Genomic DNA, 23,150 nt, shown 5'->3' with positions numbered 1-23,150 from the left:
CAAGAGCGTGCAAGTGATTGGATATGGAGAACAAAGGAAAGATCAGAGTCAAACATGACCCAAGACAGCGGGTCTGTTGCCCAAGAGTTATGACAGTACCGCAGACCGAAATTTAAATATCAATTTTAGGTGAGTTAGTAGATGTTGGAAAGACAAGAAGTTCAGTTTTTGACAGGTTTAGTTTTAGATACAGAGAGGACATGATGTTAGAGACAATCACTGGTGTTTTGTAGTAAAGCACGGGTGATATCAGGGGATGAAGTGTATATGTGGGTGTCGTAGGCATAGAGATGGTCCTGAAAGCCAAATCTACTGATAATCTGTCTGATGGGGGCTGTGTAGAGAGAAAAGAGTAGAGGACCCCAACATCAAGAGGAAGAGGAGAAGAAGTAGAGCCAGTGAAAGATACTCTAAAGAAGCGGCCAAAGAGATAGAAAGAGAACCAGAAGAAAGCAGTGTCCTTAAGGCCAATTGAGTGGATTATGGTGAGGAGGAGTTTGTGGTCTACTGTATTAAACACTGCAAAAAGATCCAGTAGAATCAGTAGAGAATAGTGCAAAAGGTTATCATGCTTGGAAGGAGCATTGACGGAATCAGTGATGACGACTTGGAGCTGGTGTTACTATGAACCGTGGTTAGTACAGGGACATTCCTCTAGTCCTTGTACTTAACCACCACCATGTTCTCATTTAGGAGAGTCCTGCTGTCATGTTTTAAGTGGTTGCCCATGCAGGGATCTAAGGAGGCCTCTCTGTTTTTTTAATACTGTGCCACAAGCTACAGTATCTCTGGAAGTTAGGGATATAAACAGTGGAATACTTGTGTAATATTTATCCACATAGAGGTTGAAACCCTGTCCCTTCCTTTGCAAACCCAGAACCTGTGGGTGTTCTCAGAGATACTCTTGCATATCTTATACATTTTAATCCCATATCTTGCCTACCTGCTGAGTAGGAACTGGTGGAGTTTTACTCACCCTTTAAAATGAATAAGGAACTCGTCTATGCAAATGTGTTTTTTTTTTCCGGGTGTATACACTAGTGATGAGCAGCATAGGCAACATTCAAATTCACGATATTTCGGCTACTTATTTGCCATAAGTTTGCAAATTCTTGATTGAAAAAATCTGAAATATAATATGCACATATTGCACAGGCAATTTCATAACCTATAACAAAAAGACAATTCTACAAAGGCTGTATGCCAAAAGCCAGTCATGTGCTAACCAATAACCTATCCATAAGACAGGTACAATCAGCATACTTTACTATGGCAACCTTGTGCACTATGAAACATTTAAATCCAGCTCTCATCTGACTGAGATCCAGTAAGCCTCAAAGTTGCTTGATATAAGTTGGATGGCTTGGGGGGACCTGTGCACCTAGATCATTATCATTAGAGTGACAAAAATTGTAAAAAAAAATTTGGATGCCAGATAACTCTTCTCTCGCTGCTTAGGAGGGCTGCATAAAAATTTTCCATTTTCTAATTGTCCTAATATTATTTTCAATAACCGTTCTATACTGTTTTGTCATGTAAACTCATTTGCATAAATTTGAATATGGGAAAGACATGCAAATTAGCAGAATCTGCCTTGTTTTTCAGATGAAACACTATTAGTGTTCCTTTACACCAGTCTTGATAAATGCCCCCCAGTGTCCTGTCTGTCTCATTGCTTTGTCTGTGAAAGGCATGTCCTATCAGAAGCTGAGCTGAGAATAGAGTCTCAGCTTGGGACGTTACATAGTCAATATTCTCCCTCCTGATTGGCTTTAAAGCTGCAAGGCATTATGAGCAAACCTGCTGGCCATTGCCCCGCCCAGGGTCATATTATCCTTCATCTTTATCTGCCCTGCCCTGTTTTCCTCACTAGTGTGCTGTATTTGATATATAAAATTGTGGTCGGTTTATTGTGCAAATCATCTGAATCAAATCACTGAAATTTCAGCTATATTTAGAAGAAGAAGTTTTTTTGAAAATTCATAAGGAACTTGATTTCTTTATATTGACATATCTTTTGGTTACCTGTTGCAAAACAGCTGTTACTACACCTTTAGGACTCATGCACATGACTGTATGTATTTTGGGGTCGACAAAGCACGGATCCACAAAAAATACGGATGACATCTGTGTGGATTCCGTATTTTGTGGAACAGTACAGTTGGCCCCTAATAGAACAGAACTATCCTTGTCCGTTAGAGCTCATGCACACGACCGTATGTATTTTGCGGTCTGCAAAACACGGATCCGCAAAATATACGGATGACATCTGTGTGCATTCCTTATTTTGCGGAACGGAATAGCTGGCCCAAACAGAACAGAACAAGTCTTATGTAGCCAATAATAGCACATGTTCTATTTTTTTGCAGAACGGACGTGCGAACATACGAAAAGAAAATACGGTTGTACATGAGCCCTTAGTTGGGGCACTCATGGAATCTCATTTTTATACCGTTTACTGGCAGAAATACATACTGTGCCCTCTGTGTGATCTTTATTTTCTAATGTTTCTTCTGTATACTACGTTTTTTCCCCTTTTAGCATTTCAGTTCTTATGATGACCCGACCCGTCTCTGTAGAAACTCCCAATCAACACAACACTATTGCAGCATTCTCTAGATTTTAGTGAAGACACTTATACATCTTCAATAGCTGTCAGCAATGCATTTTCAGTAGGGAGGAAGCTACAACCAGATTGCTATAGATTATAGGGTATTGAGCTTTAAAATTCAAAGTGCCTGATCCTTTTTTTTGCCCCAACTTTATATGTTAGGTGAAAGTCAAGAGCTCCCCATAAACTTTAGACAGTTGATCAGTCCCATAAAAGATGGCAGATTCAACTGGCTATGGTATAATTTCCATAAGTGGTTTTTAGATATATGTGTTCAGTTGAAAAATATTAATATACAGTACTTGTCATTAGTAGGGATGAGCGAACCCGAACTGTATAGTTCGGGTTCGTACCGAATTTTGGGGTGTCCGTTACACGGACCCGAACCCGAACATTTTCATAAAAGTCCGTGTTCGGGTTCGGTGTTCAGTCGCTTTTTTGGCGCTTTTTGAAAGGCTGCAAAGCAGCCAATCAACAAGCGTCATACTACTTGCCCCAAGAGGCCATCACAGCCATGCCTACTATTGGCATGGCTGTGATTGGCCAGTGCAGCATGTGACCCAGCCTCTATTTAAGCTGGAGTCACGTAGCGCCGCACGTCACTCTGCTATGATCAGTATAGGGAGAGGTTGCAGCTGCGACGTTAGGGCGAGATTAGGCAGATTAACTCCTCCAAAAGACTTCATTCTGTGATCGATCTGCAGCTGTGGATCATTGAAGTGCTATTATTGACTTGTTCACTTTTTTGAGGCTGCCCAGAGCGTTTTTAGATCACTTTTTTTCTGGGGTGATCGGCGGCCATTTTGGGACTTGTGGTACGCCAGCACAAGCTATCACCAAGTGTATTTAACCATCGATAGTGTGGTTATTTTGTGCTATATCCTACATCAGCTGCAGGCTGAGCCTGTGTCACCGAAGTGCATTTAACCATCAACAGTCTGGTTATTTTTTGGCCATATACTACATCAGCTGCAGGCTGAGCCTGTGTCACCGAAGTGCATTTAACCATCAACAGTCTGATTATTTTTTGGCCATATACTACATCTGGTGCAGGCTGAGCCTGTGTCACCCAAGTGCATTTAACCATCAACAGTGTGGTTATTTTTTGGCCATATATTACATCAGGGGCAAGTTGAGCCTGTCACCCAGCGCCTAAAAAATAGAACTGATATTTCTATTCAACCAAATCTGTACTTTTTTAGCTGGTCAAGTTATTTGTAGTGACCGTAAAAGCACACTTTTTTTTCTGGGTTGAAAAACCATTCCCAAATTTGCCATTCTCAAAATAACTAGTTTCTGGTATTTGAGGCCTACTTGAAATCTATCCCAAAAAGGATATCTTACATTGAAGGTACTGATAGTGTCATTCAGAAAAACCTATGACACACGCTACCGTGCTGATAGAAGTCTGATTCTGTGATTAAACCTATACCTGTCACACAGCGCAAAAAAACCAGGCCTCACATCTCTATTTAACCAAATCTGTACTGTTTTAGCTGGTCAAGTTATTTGTAGTGACCGTAAAAGCACACTTTTTTTTCTGGGTTGAAAAACCATTCCCAAATTTGCCATTCTCAAAATAACTAGTTTCTGGTATTTGAGGCCTACTTGAAATCTATCCCAAAAAGAATATCTTACATTGAAGGTACTGATAGTGTCATTCAGAAAAACCTAAGACACACGCTAGCGTGCAGATAGAAGTCTGATTCTGTGATTAAACCTATACCTGTCACACAGCGCAAAAAAAAAAACAGGCCTCACATCTCTATTTAACCAAATCTGTACTGTTTTAGCAGGTCAAGTTATTTGTAGTGACCGTAAAAGCACACTTTTTTTTCTGGGTTGAAAAACCATTCCCAAATTTGCCATTCTCAAAATAACTAGTTTCTGGTATTTGAGGCCTACTTGAAATCTATCCCAAAAAGAATATCTTACATTGAAGGTACTGATAGTGTCATTCAGAAAAACCTAAGACACACGCTAGCATGCTGATAGAAGTCTGATTCTGTGATTAAACCTATACCTGTCACACAGCGCAAAAAAAAAACAGGCCTCACATCTCTATTTAACCAAATCTGTACTGTTTTAGCTGGTCAAGTTATTTGTAGTGACCGGAAAAGCACACTTTTTTTTCTGGGTTGAAAAACCATTCCCAAATTTGCCATTCTCAAAATAACTAGTTTCTGGTATTTGAGGCCTACTTGAAATCTATCCCAAAAAGAATATCTTACATTGAAGGTACTGATAGTGTCATTCAGAAAAACCTAAGACACACGCTAGCGTGCTGATAGAAGTCTGATTCTGTGATTAAACCTATACCTGTCACACAGCGCAAAAAAAAAACAGGCCTCACATCTCTATTTAACCAAATCTGTACAGTTTTAGCTAGTCAAGTTATTTGTAGTGACCGTAAAAGCACACTTTTTTTTCTGGGTTGAAAAACCATTCCCAAATTTGCCATTCTCAAAATAACTAGTTTCTGGTATTTGAGGCCTACTTGAAATCTATCCCAAAAAGAATATCTTACATTGAAGGTACTGATAGTGTCATTCAGAAAAACCTAAGACACACGCTAGCGTGCAGATAGAAGTCTGATTCTGTGATTAAACCTATACCTGTCACACAGCGCAAAAAAAAACAGGCCTCACATCTCTATTTAACCAAATCTGTACTGTTTTAGCTGGTCAAGTTATTTGTAGTGACCGTAAAAGCACACTTTTTTTTCTGGGTTGAAAAACCATTCCCAAATTTGCCATTCTCAAAATAACTAGTTTCTGGTATTTGAGGCCTACTTGAAATCTATCCCAAAAAGAATATCTTACATTTAAGGTACTGATAGTGTCATTCAGAAAAACCTAAGACACACGCTAGCGTGCTGATAGAAGTGTGATTCTGTGATTAAACCTATACCTGTCACACAGCGCAAAAAAAAAAACAGGCCTCACATCTCTATTTAACCAAATCTGTACTGTTTTAGCTGGTCAAGTTATTTGTAGTGACCGGAAAAGCACACTTTTTTTTCTGGGTTGAAAAACCATTCCCAAATTTGCCATTCTCAAAATAACTAGTTTCTGGTATTTGAGGCCTACTTGAAATCTATCCCAAAAAGGATATCTTACATTGAAGGTACTGATAGTGTCATTCAGAAAAACCTATGACACACGCTACCGTGCTGATAGCAGTCTGATTCTGTGATTAAACCTATACCTGTCACACAGCGCAAAAAAAAACAGGCCTCACATCTCTATTTAACCAAATCTGTACTGTTTTAGCTGGTCAAGTTATTTGTAGTGACTGTAAAAGCACACTTTTTTTTCTGGGTTTAAAAACCATTCCCAAATTTGCCATTCTCAAAACAACTAGTTTCTGGTATTTGAGGCCTACTTGAAATCTATCCCAAAAAGAATATCTTACATTGAAGGTACTGATAGTGTCATTCAGAAAAACCTAAGACACACGCTAGCGTGCTGATAGAAGTATGATTCTGTGATTAAACCTATACCTGTCACACAGCGCAAAAAAAAACAGGCCTCACATCTCTATTTAACCAAATCTGTACAGTTTTAGCTGGTCAAGTTATTTGTAGTGACCGTAAAAGCACACTTTTTTTTCTGGGTTGAAAAACTATTCCCAAATTTGCCATTCTCAAAATAACTAGTTTCTGGTATTTGAGGCCTATTGAAATTTATCCCAAAAAGAATATCTTACATTGAAGGTACTGATAGTGTCATTCAGAAAAACCTAAGACACACGCTAGCGTGCAGATAGAAGTCTGATTCTGTGATTAAACCTATACCTGTCACACAGCGCAAAAAAAAAACAGGCCTCACATCTCTATTTAACCAAATCTGTACTGTTTTAGCTGGTCAAGTTATTTGTAGTGACCGTAAAAGCACACTTTTTTTTCTGGGTTGAAAAACCATTCCCAAATTTGCCATTCTCAAAATAACTAGTTTCTGGTATTTGAGGCCTACTTGAAATCTATCCCAAAAAGGATATCTTACATTGAAGGTACTGATAGTGTCATTCAGAAAAACCTATGACACACGCTACCGTGCTGATAGCAGTCTGATTCTGTGATTAAACCTATACCTGTCACACAGCGCAAAAAAAAACAGGCCTCACATCTCTATTTAACCAAATCTGTACTGTTTTAGCTGGTCAAGTTATTTGTAGTGACTGTAAAAGCACACTTTTTTTTCTGGGTTTAAAAACCATTCCCAAATTTGCCATTCTCAAAACAACTAGTTTCTGGTATTTGAGGCCTACTTGAAATCTATCCCAAAAAGAATATCTTACATTGAAGGTACTGATAGTGTCATTCAGAAAAACCTAAGACACACGCTAGCGTGCTGATAGAAGTATGATTCTGTGATTAAACCTATACCTGTCACACAGCGCAAAAAAAAACAGGCCTCACATCTCTATTTAACCAAATCTGTACAGTTTTAGCTAGTCAAGTTATTTGTAGTGACCGTAAAAGCACACTTTTTTTTCTGGGTTGAAAAACTATTCCCAAATTTGCCATTCTCAAAATAACTAGTTTCTGGTATTTGAGGCCTATTGAAATTTATCCCAAAAAGAATATCTTACATTGAAGGTACTGATAGTGTCATTCAGAAAAACCTAAGACACACGCTAGCGTGCAGATAGAAGTCTGATTCTGTGATTAAACCTATACCTGTCACACAGCGCAAAAAAAAAACAGGCCTCACATCTCTATTTAACCAAATCTGTACTGTTTTAGCTGGTCAAGTTATTTGTAGTGACCGTAAAAGCACACTTTTTTTTCTGGGTTGAAAAACCATTCCCAAATTTGCCATTCTCAAAATTGTGGTGAACGGGAACAATGAGGAAAACATCTAATAAGGGATGCGGATGTGGTCATGTTCGTGGTGGTGTTAGTGGACCCTCTGGTGCTGGGAGAGGACGTGGCCGTTCTGCCACAGCCACACGTCCTAGTGTACCAACTACCTCAGGTCCCAGTAGCCGCCAGAATTTACAGGGATATTTGGTGGGGCCCAATGCCGTTCTAAGGATGGTAAGGCCTGAGCAGGTACAGGCATTAGTCAATTGGGTGGCGGACAGTGCATCCAGCACGTTCACATTATCTCCCACCCAGTCTTCTGCAGAAAGCGCACAGATGGCGCATGAAAACCAAGCCAATCAGTCTGTCACATCACCCCCATGCATATCAGGGAAACTCTCTGAGCCTCAAGTTATGCAGCAGTCTCTTATGCTGTTTGAAGACTCTGCTGCCAGAGTTTCCCAAGGGCATCCACCTAGCCCTTCACCAGGGGTGGAAGAGATAGAATGCACTAACGCACAGCCACTTATGTTTCCTGATGATGAGGACATGGGAATACCACCTCAGCACGTCTCTGATGATGACGAAACACAGGTGCCAACTGCTGCGTCTTTCTGCAGTGTGCAGACTGTACAGGAGGTCAGGGGTCAAGACTGGGTGGAAGACGATGCAGGGGACGATGAGGTCCTAGACCCCACATGGAATGAAGGTCGTGCCACTGACTTTCACAGTTCGGAGGAAGAGGCAGTGGTGAGACCGAGCCAACAGCGTAGCAAAAGAGGGAGCAGTGGGCAAAATCAGAACACCCGCCGCCAAGAGACTCCGCCTGCTACTGACCGCCGCCATCTGGGACCGAGCACCCCAAAGGCAGCTTCAAGGAGTTCCCTGGCATGGCACTTCTTCAAACAATGTGCTGACGACAAGACCCGAGTGGTTTGCACGCTGTGCCATCAGAGCCTGAAGCGAGGCCTTAACGTTCTGAACCTTAGCACAACCTGCATGACCAGGCACCTGCATGCAAAGCATAAACTGCAGTGGAGTAAACACCTTAAAAACAAGGAAGTCACTCAGGCTCCCCCTGCTGCCTCTTCTGCTGCTGCCGCCTCGGCCTCTTCTGCTGCTGCCGCCGCCTCGGCCTCTTCTGCTGCTGCTGCCGTCGCCTCGGCCTCTTCCTCTGCCTCTAGAGGAACGTTGGCACCTGCCGCCCAGCAAACGTGGGATGTACCACCAACACCACCACCTGCGTCACCAAGCATCTCAACCATGTCACACGGCAGCGTTCAGCTCTCCATCTCACAAACATTTGAGAGAAAGCGTAAATTCCCACCTAGCCACCCTCGATCCCTGGCCCTGAATGCCAGCATTTCTAAACTACTGGCCTATGAAATGCTGTCATTTAGGCTGGTGGACACACACAGCTTGAAACAGCTATGTCACTTGCTGTCCCACAGTATGTTGTTCCCAGCCGCCACTACTTCTCCAAGAGAGCCGTGCCTTCCCTGCACAAACAAGTGTCCGATAAAATCAAGTGTGCACTGCGCAACGCCATCTGTGGCAAGGTCCACCTAACCACAGATACGTGGACCAGTAAGCACGCTATATCTCCCTAACTGCACACTGGGTAAATGTAGTGGTGGCTGGGCCCCAGGCGGAGAGCTGTTTGGCGCACGTCCTTCCGCCGCCAAGGATCGCAGGGCAACATTCTTTGCCTCCTGTCTCCTCCTACTCAGCTTCCTCCTCCTCTTCTTCCACCTGCTCATCCAGTCAGCCACACACCTTCACCACCAACTTCAGCACAGCCCGGGGTAAACGTCAGCAGCCCGTTCTGAAACTCATATGTTTGGGGGACAGGCCCCACACCGCACAGGAGTTGTGGCGGGGTATAGAACAACAGACCGACGAGTGGTTGCTGCCGGTGAGCCTCAAGCCCGGTCTGGTGGTGTGCGATAATGGGCGAAATCTCGTTGCAGCTCTGGGACTAGCCGGTTTGACGCACATCCCTTGCCTGGTGCATGTGCTGAATTTGGTGGTGCAGAAGTTCATTCGCAACTACCCCGACATGTCAGAGCTGCTGCATAAAGTGCGGGCCGTCTGTTCGCGCTTCCGGCGTTCACACCTTGCCGCTGCTCGCCTGTCTGCGCTACAGCGTAACTTTAGCCTTCCTGCTCACCGCCTCATATGCGATGTGCCCACCAGGTGGAACTCCACCTTGCACATGCTGGATAGACTGTGCGAGCAGCAGCAGGCCATAGTGGAGTTTCAGCTGCAGCACGCACGGGTCAGTCGCACTGTGGATCAGACACACTTCACCACCAATGACTGGGCCTCCATGCGAGACCTGTGTGCCCTGTTGCGCTGTTTCGAGTACTCCACCAACATGGCCAGTGGCGATGACGCCGTTATCAGCGTTACAATACCACTTCTATGTCTCCTTGAGAAAACACTTAGGGAGATGTTGGAAGAGGAGGTGGCCCAGGAGGAAGAAGAGGAAGAGGGGTCATTTTTAGCACATTCAGGCCAGTCTCTTCGAAGTGACACAGAGGGAGGTTTTTTGCAACACCAGAGGCCAGGTACAAATGTGGCCAGACAGGGCCCACTACTGGAGGACGAGGAGGACGAGGATGAGGAGGAGGTGGAGGAGGATGAGGATGAAGCATGTTCACAGCGGGGTGGCACCCAAAGCAGCTCGGGCCCATAACTGGTGCGTGGCTGGGGGGAAACACAGGACGATGATGATACGCCTCCCACAGAGGACAGCTTGTCCTTACCTCTGGGCAGCCTGGCACACATGAGCGACTACATGCTGCAGTGCCTGCGCAACGACAGCAGATTTGCCCACATTTTAACGTGTGCGGACTACTGGGTTGCCACCCTGCTGGATCCCCGGTACAAAGACAATGTGCCCACCTTACTTCCTACACTGGAGCGTGATAGGAAGATGCGCGAGTACAGCGCTACTGAGAGCATTCCCAAATGTCACAGGGGAACCAGTGGAAGCCCAAGGCGAAGGCAGAGGAGGAGCAAGAGGTCGCCAACGCAGCTGTGTCACGGCCAGCTCCTCTGAGGGCAGGGTTAGCATGGCAGAGATGTGGAAAAGTTTTGTCACCACGCCACAGCTAACTGCACCACCACCTGATACGGAACGTGTTAGCAGGAGGCAACATTTCAATAACATGGTGGAACAGTACCTGTGCACACCCCTCCACGTACTGACTGATGGTTCGGCCCCATTCAACTTCTGGGTCTCCAAATTGTCCACGTGGCCAGAGCTAGCCTTTTATGCCTTGGAGGTGCTGGCCTGCCCGGCGGCCAGCGTTTTGTCTGAACGTGTATTCAGCACGGCAGGGGGAGTCATTACAGACAAACGCAGCCGCCTGTCTACAGCCAATGTGGACAAGCTGACGTTCATAAAAATGAACAAGGCATGGATCCCACAGGACCTGTCCATCCCTTGTGCAGATTACATATTAACTACCTCCCCTTAACAATATATTATTCTACTCCAGGGCACTTCCTCATTCAATACTATTTTTATTTTCATTTTACCATTATATTGCGGGGCAACCCAAAGTTGAATGAACCTCTCCTCTGTCTGGGTGCCGGGGCCTAAATGTGTGACAGTGGCCTGTTCCAGTGGTGGGTGACGTGAAGCCTCATTCTCTGCTATGACATGAAGACTGATTCTGCGCTGACATAAGGCCAGATTCTCTGTTACGGGACCTCTCTCCTCTGTCTGGGTGCCGGGACCTAAATATGTGACAGTGGCCTGTTCCAGTGGTGGGTGACGTGAAGCCTCATTCTCTGCTATGACATGAAGACTGATTCTGCGCTGACATAAGGCCAGATTCTCTGTTACGGGACCTCTCTCCTCTGTCTGGGTGCCGGGGCCTAAATATGTGACAGTGGCCTGTTCCAGTGGTGGGTGACGTGAAGCCTGATTCTCTGCCATGACATAAAGACAGATTCTGTGCTGACATAAGGCCAGATTCTCTGTTACGGGACCTCTCTCCTCTGTCTGGGTGCCGGGGCCTAAATATGTGACAGTGGCCTGTTCCAGTGGTGGGTGACGTGAAGCCTGATTCTCTGCTATGACATGAAGACAGATTCTGTGCTGACATAAGGCCAGATTCTCTGTTACAGGACCTCTCTCCTCTGTCTGGGTGCCGGGGCCTAAATGTGTGACAGTGGCCTGTTCCAGTGGTGGGTGACGTGAAGCCTGATTCTCTGCTATGACATGAAGACAGATTCTGTGCTGACATAAGGCCAGATTCTCTGTTACGGGACCTCTCTCCTCTGTCTGGGTGCCGGCGCCTAAATATGTGACAGTGGCCTGTTCCAGTGGTGGGTGACGTGAAGCCTGATTCTCTGCTATGACATGAAGACAGATTCTGTGCTGACATAAGGCCAGATTCTCTGTTACGGGACCTCTCTCCTCTGTCTGGGTGCCGGGGCCTAAATATGTGACAGTGGGCTGTTCCAGTGGTGGGTGACGTGAAGCCTGATTCTCTGCTATGACATGAAGACAGATTCTGTGCTGACATAAGGCCAGATTCTCTGTTACGGGACTTTTCTCCTCTGCCTGGGTGCCTGGGCCTAAATGTGTGACAGTGGCCTGTTTTAGTGGTGGGTGACGTGAAGCCTGATTCTCTGCTATGACATGAAGACAGATTCTGTGCTGACATAAGGCCAGATTATCTGTTACGGGACCTCTCTCCTCTGCCTGGGTGCCGGGGCCTAAATGTGTGACAGTGGCCTGTTCCAGTGGTGGGTGACGTGAAGCCTGATTCTCTGCTATGACATGAAGACTGATTCTGCGCTGACATAAGGCCAGATTCTCTGTTACGGGACCTCTCTCCTCTGTCTGGGTGCCGGGGCCTAAATATGTGACAGTGGCCTGTTCCAGTGGTGGGTGTCGTGAAGCCTGATTCTCTGCTATGACATGAAGACTGATTCTGTGCTGACATAAGGCCAGATTCTCTGTTACGGGACCTCTCTCCTCTGCCTGGGTGCCTGGGCCTAAATGTGTGACAGTGGCCTGTTCCAGTGGTGGGTGACGTGAAGCCTGATTCTCTGCTATGACATGAAGATAGATTCTGTGCTGACATAGAGCCAGATTCTCTGTTACGGGACCTCTCTCCTCTGCCTGGGTGTCGGGGCCTAAATGTGTGACAGTGGCCTGTTCCAGTGGTGGGTGATGTGAAGCCTGATTCTCTGCTATGACATGAAGACAGATTCTGTGCTGACATAAGGCCAGATTCTCTGTTACGGGACCTCTCTCCTCTGTCTGGGTGCCGAGGCCTAAATATGTGACAGTGGCCTGTTCCAGTGGTGGGTGACGTGAAGCCTGATTCTCTGCTATGACATGCAGACTGATTCTGCGCTGACATAAGGCCAGATTCTCTGTTACGGGACCTCTCTCCTCTGTCTGGGTGCCGGGGCCTAAATATGTGACAGTGGCCTGTTCCAGTGGTGGGTGACGTGAAGTCTGATTCTCTGCTATGACATGAAGACTGATTCTGCGCTGACATAAGGCCAGATTCTCTGTTACGGGACCTCTCTCTTCTGTCTGGGTGCCGGGGCCTAAATATGTGACAGTGGCCTGTTCCAGTGGTGGGTGACGTGAAGCCTGATTCTCTGCTATGACATGAAGACTGATTCTGCGCTGACATAAGGCCAGATTCTCTGTTACGGGACCTCTCTCCTCTGTCTGGGTGCCTGGGCCTAAATATGTGACAGTGGCCTGTTCCAGTGGTGGGTGACGTGAAGCCTGATTCTCTGCTATGACATGAAGACTGATTCTGCGCTGATATGAAGCCAGATTCCCTGCTATGGCATGAAGAGACTGATTCTCTGCTGACATGAAGCCAGATTCTTTGCTATGGCATGAAGAGACTGATTCTCTGCTGACGTGAAGCCAGATTCTCTGCTATGGGACCTCTGTCCAATTGATATTGGTTCATTTTTATTTTTTTAATTTTTATTTTAATTAATTTCCCTATCCACATTTGTTTGCAGGGGATTTACCTACATGTTGCTGCCTTTTGCAGCCCTCTAGCTCTTTCCTGGGCTGTTTTACAGCCTTTTTAGTGCCGAAAAGTTCGGGTCCCCATTGACTTCAATGGGGTTCGGGTTCGGGACGAACCCGAACATCCAGGTGTTCGCTCAACTCTAGTGGTAACCATAGTGTAAAGTAATTGTTGGCTCATTTTGTTTTTAAGAACAGATGTCTTTCAGTGAACAGTAGATGCTGGAAAATAAGTTCTAGTTTATCAAAAGCAGTGCTTGTAAAATCAGGATACTCTATTATTTAATTTATTTATAAATTATATCGAGGACAGTATTAATAGCACAATTTCTATTTTTGCAGATGACACTAAGCTATGTAGCACTGTACGGTCTATGAAAGATGTCCATAAGCTACAAGCTGACTTTAACACTCTGAGTGATTTGGCATCAACTTGGCAAAGGAGGTTCAATGTGGATAAATGTAAAGTTATGCATCTTGGTAGCAATAATCTCGGTGCTTCATATGTCCTAGGGGATGTAACACTTGGAGAGTTACCGTACTTATAGAGAAGGATTTGGGTGTCCTTGTAGAAGGTAGATTAAATAGTAGCATAATAGCTAGTCAGACCACACATGGAGTACTGTGTACAGTTCTGGGCTCCTGTAAACAAGGCAGACATAGCAGAGCTGGAGAGGGTCCAGAGGAGGGCAACTAAAGTAATAACTGGAATGGGGCAACTACAGTACCCTGAAAGATTATCAAAATTAGGGTTATTCACTTTAGAAAAAAGACGACTGAGGGGAGATCTAATTAATATGTATAAATATATCAGGGGTCAGTACAGAGATCTCTCCCATCATCTATTTATCCCCAGGACTGTGACTGACGAGGGGACATCCTCTGCATCTGGAGGAAAGAAGGTTTGTACACAAACATAGAAAAGGATTCTTTAAGGTAAGAGCAGTGAGACTATGGAACTCTCTGCCTGAGAAGGTGGTGATGGTGAGTTCACTAAAAGAGTTCAAGAGGGGCCTGGATGTATTTCTGGAGTGTAATAATATTACAGGCTATAGCTACTAGAGAGGGGTCGTTGATCCAGGGAGTTAATTTGAATTTTTTATTCCCCTAAAGTGGGGAAAATTGGCTTCTACCTCACAGGGTTTTTTTGCCTTCCTCTGGATCAACTTGTAGGATAACAGGCCGAACTGGATGGACAAATGTCTTTTTTTCGGCCTTATGTACTATGTTACTAGTAACTTTGCTAGTAGTAGTTTGTCCATCCAGTTCGGCCTGTCATCCTGCAAGCTGATCCAGATGAAGGCAAAAAAAAAACTAAACCAGTTGGGAGAGGTAATTGTCTTTGGTTATTGCCAAGAACCGGTTTCCTTTATGAGATATACAAGTTTCAGTTTCCCAGTCTATATCTGGGTAGTTGAAGTCCCCCATAATAACCACCTCATTATTATTTGCCACCTTGTCTATCTCGTTTAGTATTAGATTTTCTGTGGACTCTGTTATATTAGGTGGTTTATAGTAAACTCCTATTAGTAATTTATTATTGTTTTTAGCTCCATGTTTCTCTACCCATAGTGACTCCACATGTTCATGTCCCTCACTTATATCTTCATGGAGTGTGGGCTTTAGACAGGACTTTACATAAAGGCAGAACCCTCCCCCTCTCCGGTTTTGACGATCCTTTCTAAACAGACTGTAGCCTTGTACATTAACTGCCCAGTCATAGCTATCATCCAGCCTTGTCTCAGTTATTTCCACTATGTCATAGTCCTCGTCACACATCACTAATTCCAGTTCACCAGTTTTATTAGTCAGGCTTCTGACATTAGTATACACGAGTCGACCAGAGGGTCTCTTTAAGATGTTCATATATTTCAATAGACTTCATGTCGTCGGGGCAGGTACATTTGTGATACATTTAGTGAGAATAATAAACATAGACTTAAAAAAAAAAAAAAAAGATGTTATAAGGGTTAAAAGTTTGTTGTGACGCCAGTTGCATTTCAGCAAATAACAGCATACAATGTCAATCAGCTGCTTCTAAGGCTACCGGGATATTGTCATGCATTAAACAAGACATGGACTCGCGGGGCAGAGATGTAATATTACCGCTTTAAAAAGCATTGCTGCGACCTCATCTGGAATATGCAGTTCAGTTCTGGGCACCAGTCCATAGAAAGGACGCACTGCAGCTGTAAAAAGTATAGAGGAGAACAACTAAACTGATAAGGGGCATGGAGGGTCTTAGTTATGAAGAAATATTAAAGGAATTTAATTTATTTAGTCTTGAGAAGAGATGTCTAAGGTCGGACATGATTAACCTATACAAATATATAAATGGGCCATTCAAAAATACGGTGAAAAACTGCCTTCAAAAGACAAGGGGGCACTGTCTCCGACTGGAGAAGAATAAGTTCAGTCTCCAGAAGCGTCAAAACTTCTTTACTGTAAGAACTGTGAATCTGTGAAATAGATTTCCTCAGGACGTGGTCACAGCAGGAACAGTGGACAGTTTTAAACAGGGTTTAGATGAATTCCTAAAAGTAAATGACATTAATGCTTATGCCGCACCCCATGGGTGAGACGAGTCGGCCAGAGAGTCTCTTTAAGATGTTCATATATTTCAATAGACTTCACGTCATCGGGGCAGGTACATTTGTGATACATTTAGTGAGAATAATAAATATAGACTTAATAAAAAAAGATGTTATAAGGGTTAAAAGTTTGTTGTGACGCCAGTTGCATTTCAGCAACGAGGGACTAGGTCCCACTAAGTAGATGGTAGTGGTGGTACCCAGGTGTAGGAATGCCAGAATGGTGTAAGGGTTGCCTAAAATGTCCCTTTAGATGTTGTGGCCTGCACTTGTCACGGTGCTCTAGCTCTGCCAAGATTGCCGCCATCTGCTGGAAAGCTAGGCACATTACACTTAAACTGTCATTTACAAGGAAAATACAAGCATACATTGTGCAGGACATGGAAGTAAATACACATGATGACACAGGATCAACCATTAAAGATAGTGAAGGGGCGCAAAAGGTGGTAATGCCCCCTAGCGGGGCATTACACTTATCAAAATGTCTAGAAATCTGAGTCTCACTTGCTTCTGGGATTCGCGTCCCCACCTATCCCTTAGTTGAACTTGATGGACTTATGTCTTTTTTTCAATCGTATTAACTATGTAACTATGTAACAAAGCAGCAAACCACCAATTGCTAGATAATAGAAAATTTCAAAGTAACATGCCCTAAAATTGAAAGGTCTAGTTTAATCCTTCATTTTCCTATACAAGTTTTCCAAATTTCTGAAGATTAGAGAGTAGGAAATATAACTCTAGTAAAAGATATTCTTCATTACATACTAGGACCAAGGTTTTGACTTGTTCCCTTTAGTTGATATGGCTGAACTGTGGTATTTTCCCCCCACTTATATTCCATACTCCTAAAAAAGTTTGTCCAGTTTGCGTTTAGTTTACCTACTATTTTTTTTAAATCAATTCATTTATATGGTCACTACTCACTGACCTTTCACATAATTATGCAAAATCAATAGAACCACAGCACAGACTGTATCAGAAACCGTTTAACATAACTCATCAGTTAAAAAAATGCTGCTTTCACCAATTAACAGGCTCCCCCCACCCACTTCTTAAATTAGCATTTCTGAATTCTTTGCTAAATCAATCACAGACGCATAAAAAAATAAAAAAATATGGACAGTAGAGGTGGATGAGTAATGAATATCTATTATGGGGAACAAAGTCATACTTCAGCAGCTATTGATTTTCTCCACTGCTTAAGAATTAATTCTCTATAATGTTTTCAGCATGCCTCTGCTTCTTTGCATAATAAAGATAGTAAAAGTGAGGCAAAATTTCCTCTAGCTTCTGTGAGCTGTAAATGGGAGACCTTATGGCAGATAGTCTCCACAAATTATCTCAGGAAGAACTAAGAATTAGGAAAGGGTGGAGTGTAAGAAAAAGGTGAAAACTTCTACACATGCAGGATACAAGTAATATAATTAGAGATGAGCGAATTTTTCAATAATTCGATTTGGCCGGTTTGAAGAATTTTTTGAAAAAACTTCTATTTCCTGGCTGCAGAGAGCCTTTATAGCAGTGGTTCTCAACCTTTCTAAAGCCGTGACCCCTTAATACAGTTCCTCATGTTGTGGTGACCCCCAACGATTACATTTTCCCATATGAGCCGCTGACGCGGTTGGGTATGACATAGTTATGGGGGATCTGTGGATGACGCTGAGTTATGGGGGATCTGTGGATGACGCTGTGTTGTGGGGGATCTGTGGATGGCGCTGTGTTGTGGGGGATCTGTGGATGGCTCTGTGTTGTGGGGGATCTGTGGATGGCGCTGTGTTGTGGGGGATCTGTGGATGGCGCTGTGTTGTGGGGGATCTGTGGATGGCGCTGTGTTGTGGGGGATCTGTGGATGGCGCTGTGTTGTGGGGGATCTGTGGATGGCGCTGTGTTGTGGGGGATCTGTGGAGGGCGCTGTGTTGTGAGGGATCTGTGGAGGGCGCTGTGTTGTGGGGGATCTGTGGAGGACGCTGTTATATGGGGGATCTGTGGAGGACGCTGTTATATGGGGGATCTGTGGAGGACGCTGTTATGGGGGATCTGTGGAGGACGCTGTTATGGGGGATCTGTGGAGGACGCTGTTATGGGGGATCTGTGGAGGACAGTGTTATGGGGGATCTGTGGAGGACACTTATGGGGGACCTGTGGATGGCACTGTTATGGGGTGGATCTGTGGAGTACGCTGTTATAGGGAATGTGTGCTATGACACATAGGGCCATGAGGGGGGCCAGCATAAGACATATAGCATCTTATGCTGGTCCCCCTCATGGCCCTATGTGTCCCCTCATGTGTCCTAAACTGCGCACATACTGCCTTTGCGTGTAAAGTATGTTACTCCTGTGTGAAACAATCTCTCTCCTATTTGTAGCGTTATACTACCCTACCTCGTGAGATTTCCCTACCTCCTGACTTCCTGTTGCACTGCTAATGATGTGAGGAGGTGTTCCTGAGTTTTGACGATCTGTGCATGCACAAACCAACAGTTTATGGAAAATCTCAGCGGAGTTCAGCTTTACACCGGGACACTGCGCATGCGCAGGAGAGCCTTAGTAGGGAAATATTACGGCCCAGTGTGCAAGCGCAGCTAACTCCGGCAGGCGCATGCGCAGTGTCCCAGTGTGAAGCTGAACTCCGCTGAGATTTTCCATAAACTGTTGGTTTGCGCATGCGCAGATCGTCAAAACTCAGGAACGCCTCCTCACGTCATTAGCAGTGCGACGGGAAGTCAGGAGGTAGGGAAATCTCACGAAGTAGGGTAATGTAACGCTACAATCGTGCAGCCCTAATAGGAAGCCTCAGGCGACCCTCCGGAAAGGGCCGATCGACCCCCAAAGGTGTCGCGACCCCTAGGTTGAGAACCGCTGCTTTATAGTGATGTAGAACACTGTGCCTTTCAGTAACACACATAGGGAGTCTGCTGTGGTAGTGAAATTATACTGTGAGTAAGTATGACAGGCAGATGACAGGAGTCGCTCTTAAAATCACTGCACACTTCACTTATTTTGGCAGTCACGGGGCCAAAACTGACCAAGTATGAACTCATGCTTACTGGTCGATGTTGGCGTCAAGAAGTGCACTCCTTTTACACCGTCGTCAGCTGATTCCACAAAGATGCCTACAGAACCTGTTCTATTAATGGCTTATACAAGTTTGTGTTGACGTCACTGTTATTTTGCCCTTCCTCTGATCCGTCACAACAATAACACACAAAAAACGGATCCTGTCTGTTGAGCATCTGCCTTCACTCGGTCAGCATTTGGTCTGTAATCTGTAGTATTGCTAATGCCAAAAAAAACAGGATTGGATCCAACACAGAGATGACTGAGTCAACCATTCAAGAACCTCTGGGTTGCTGGTCAAGACACGACCGCTAGATGACACCGGGAGATCAGGCCTCTCGCTCCTGCAGCCAAGCCCCCCTACTCTTCTGCAACCTATGTTTGCACCAGAAATATTTAGGCCTCTGCCACTCCCCTGTGCAGGACCTGGAACTTCTCTGTCTTACATACTGTTAGATCAAATAAATAAATAAAAAGGAAGTTTAAACACCGCAAAAAAGTCTGTAATTTTCTCACTTTACCACACAACAGCTAATAAGCCCTTTTTTTCCCAACTAATACACACAAAAAAGGGCTTTAGAACATGTGACTGCACTGCTGACTGGCAAATATATTTTTTTCTTTTTCCTCTAATACACGACAAAAAGGGCTTTACAACATATAACTGCACCACTGACCGGCAAATATATTTTTTTCTTTTTCCACTAATACACGACAAAAAGGGATTTAGAACATATAACTGCACCGCTGACCGGCAAATATATTTTTTCTTTTTCCACTAAAATACGCCACTAAAGGCTTCTGAACCACTGAACGGCAAATATATTTTACTTTTACCACTAATACACGACAAAAAGGACTGTAATTTTAGCACTTCACCGCACAATGGCTAATAAGCCCTTTTTTCCCACTAATACAAGCCAAAAAATGCTTTAGAGCATATAACTGCACTACAGAAGGGAAATAAGATGTAGAAATATTTCCTGGTAATAAACTCTGTTAATGCCTGTATTAAAAAGCACTTGCACCCTAATAAGAACAGTTTGCTGGAATTACAGAGATGTATAATGGCAATTTTGGTGCCCAGTCAGTGCAGAAAGGTGTATTAGAATTGTTCCTATTACCCAGGCTGTAACCTCCCCTACTGAACTCTGTTCAACAGAAATGCTGCTGAATGATTCTTGAATAATCTTTCCCTGCACTTGTAAATCGTTGTTTTAGCACAATGACGTATTTTCTAACACTGTCCCTAGCGCCTGCTGACGTCTCTCCCTGCACTAAGTACACTAGTAAATGGCAGAATCCAAGATGGCTGAGGCTATTTATAGGGCTGTGACATCACAGGGCTGGCTGGCTGCTGATTGGCTGCATGCATGGTATTATGGGTGATCCTGCCTTCCCAGAGTTCCTTGTTCCATGTCCTCACACGTGCAACAGCCATTTTAGGAACAAACATGATTCGTTACTACGAAGCGTGAGGAAATTCGGCTTTGGTGCTAATCAAATTTTTCCTTAAATTCGGACAGAATTCCACTTCGTCGGCTTCGATTAGCTCATCTCTAAATATAAATGGTCAAAATACTATATAATAGTATAATCATATACACATATATCATATTCTAAAAAATCCTCTGAAGCTGTAGGTACATGTCTCTTCATGGACAGTAGGGTGCTGGGTTGATATTAATAATGAGATACTGTGTTGTAGGGATGAACACTGTTTTATAGAAAAAGTATAGCAACAAATCCAAATAAACACAAAAAATACATACCAAATGCAAAAGTTTTTCTAAGATGTTCTATGGGAAATAACAAGGAATCCTCCCCAAAGACCATGTCATCTTTATCTAAGAAGTAAGTGTCCAGATATTCTCTGGAATCAAAGCAGTCTTTGTGATAGAGCTTGTAGGTATTGGAATCCATTGTCAACTCTTGTGTCGCAGATGGTGACTCTCTCCACGGTGGTGTTTATAAAGTCTTTATATAATAGAAATACTTAGCAGATCATGAGGTGTTTTCTCCACGAGGCAGTCATATGACTGTGTAATCATATATTTACATGATATGCTAATGATCGTCAAATGAACAGATGTTTTTCTTTTTCTTTTAAAGGTAGACTTTTCAAAAGATCATGGGGGTCATTTATTATACTGAAATACGCCTATATCAAGCGTATTTCAGGAGAAAATGGCGGCGCAATTGTTAGTTGCACCTCTATCTGCGACTTCACCCCGCTCATGCCAGGTCTAAAATTGTGGGCGTTGCATCGGTGGGGAAGGGGATGGGCCAGCAGGCCCCTCTAATTTACTATTTTCTACGCTTGTTTCAGGTATAGAAAATGGTCTAAATGTAAGACAGCTAAGAAGCTCTCTTACATTTAGAACTGGCGCTGGATGCGGGGAAGTTATGAAGCGGCCGTCGCCTCTTTATAACTTCGGAACCACCTCCAGCTTAGGGCTTTATTAAGACCAGCTTCTAAATGTCAGTAAATTTTCCCCCATATGCTTAACAATGCAGTAAGAAATTAAGAACTGATTGCGAGCTGCGCTGACTTGGCCACTGCCAAGTGAAATAAAATAAATGTTGGCACACCATCATTAAAGGGGTTGTCCGTTTTCAGAGCTGAACCCAGATATACCCTTAGTTTCACCAAGGCAGCCCCCCTGAGGCTAGCATCGGAGCATCTAATGCTCCGATGAGCTCCCTTGCCCTGCGCTAGATCGCGCAGGGCAAGGTCTCTTTTGTTTTCAATAACACACTGCCGGGCAGAAACCTCCGCCCGGCAGTGTGTTCGGTGACGTCACCGGCTCTGATGGGCAGGCTTTAGCGCTGCCCTAGCCGTTTTACTGGCTAGGGCAGCGCTAAATCCCGCCCATCAGTGCCAGTGACGTCACTGGGCTTCCTGGCAGCCCCATGGAGAGCCCCGGTACGTCACCGGATCTCCAAAAAATGCCTTTGCCCTGTGCGATTTAGCGCAGGGCAAAGGAGAGCATCGGAGCATGAACTGCTCCGATGCTCAAGACAGGGGGGCTACCGGGGTGAAAATGGAGGTATGTCCTGGTTCAGCTCTGAACCTGGACATCCCCTTTAACCCCTTCTATCCAAGGACAGTTTTCATTTTCCTGACTAGGCCTATTTTTGCAAATTTGACGTGTCTCACTTTATAGGGTAAAAACTCTGGAATGCCTTTACTTATCTAAGGAAAAAAATGTATATCGTGGCTCACCCGTATCTGATATACGGTAATGGTGCTATGTTTTATGGGTGGTTCACCTATCCACCCAGTAGCAAAAGGTTTCAATTGGATAAATGAATAAAACAAGCACTCACCACCTGGTATATTGTTAATGATTTATCTATTTAAAATTGATTACAACACATATAAAATATATCCTAAAACATATACATGATTGTATAGATTCCCATATATTGGTGAATATATCTAGCTCTTGCTGCTATTGGTATCTGGAGATAGTGTTCTGCCTTTGGTATTCCTATATCTTGTACATTTACACCATGTGTGTCAACTATCAAATAAATATCAAAAAAATATCAAAAAAATATCAAAAAATATATATCAGAAAGTGTCCATAATGTGACAAACTTATCACTAGTGATTCCAATATAAAAATGCTAAATCAAAAATATGAAGACAATAAAAGAAGTTGAAAAGTTATTTTAAAAGAAAGATGTAGAGGTATAAATATCCAATTTGTGATAAAGTCCTCGTGCAGTGTTTAAATCTCAGGACAGACGTATTGAAAACTCAAGATAGACGTATAGGTCTCCCAATATCCATCAATATTCCTCCAATATTGGAAAATCAATATAGCTTAGAGGTTAGATGTTAGTATGTGGGGTTAGGTTTTAGTATATAGGGGTTGCGTCTGGGGCGTCCCCCTGATGCGCGCCCTCTTACCTTCCCCTGCGCGGTATTCGTTGCTTTGAAAGGTCTGCTTCAGTGGGACTAGCTGTGTATTAACGCTAAGTTGCGTCCCCGTGTGGTATAGTATATAGTCCTCTTTAAAATCCGATAGTTGTTCACGGGATCTTCGGCGT

At 43.9% G+C, this 23,150-nt stretch overlaps 1 protein-coding gene across 1 annotated transcript in view; it reads right to left on the bottom strand.

The window, feature by feature from the left end:
- LOC120999325 (nicotinamide N-methyltransferase-like) overlaps positions 1-21,060 on the bottom strand; it is a 38,289-nt gene extending 17,229 nt beyond the window's left edge. Inside the window, exon 1 of the mRNA XM_040430197.1 lies at positions 20,864-21,060. Coding sequence (XP_040286131.1) covers positions 20,864-21,014 — 151 coding nt within the window. The 5' untranslated portion in view covers positions 21,015-21,060. The remainder of the gene's footprint in view (positions 1-20,863) is intronic.
- Positions 21,061-23,150: the final 2,090 nt, after the last annotated feature.

Source organism: Bufo bufo, chromosome 1 (genome assembly GCF_905171765.1).
Source record: "Bufo bufo chromosome 1, aBufBuf1.1, whole genome shotgun sequence".
Classification (NCBI taxonomy): Eukaryota; Metazoa; Chordata; class Amphibia; order Anura; family Bufonidae; genus Bufo; species Bufo bufo.
The sequence above is the reverse complement of the archived record's forward strand: the minus strand, read 5'-3'. Positions and strand labels throughout refer to the sequence as shown.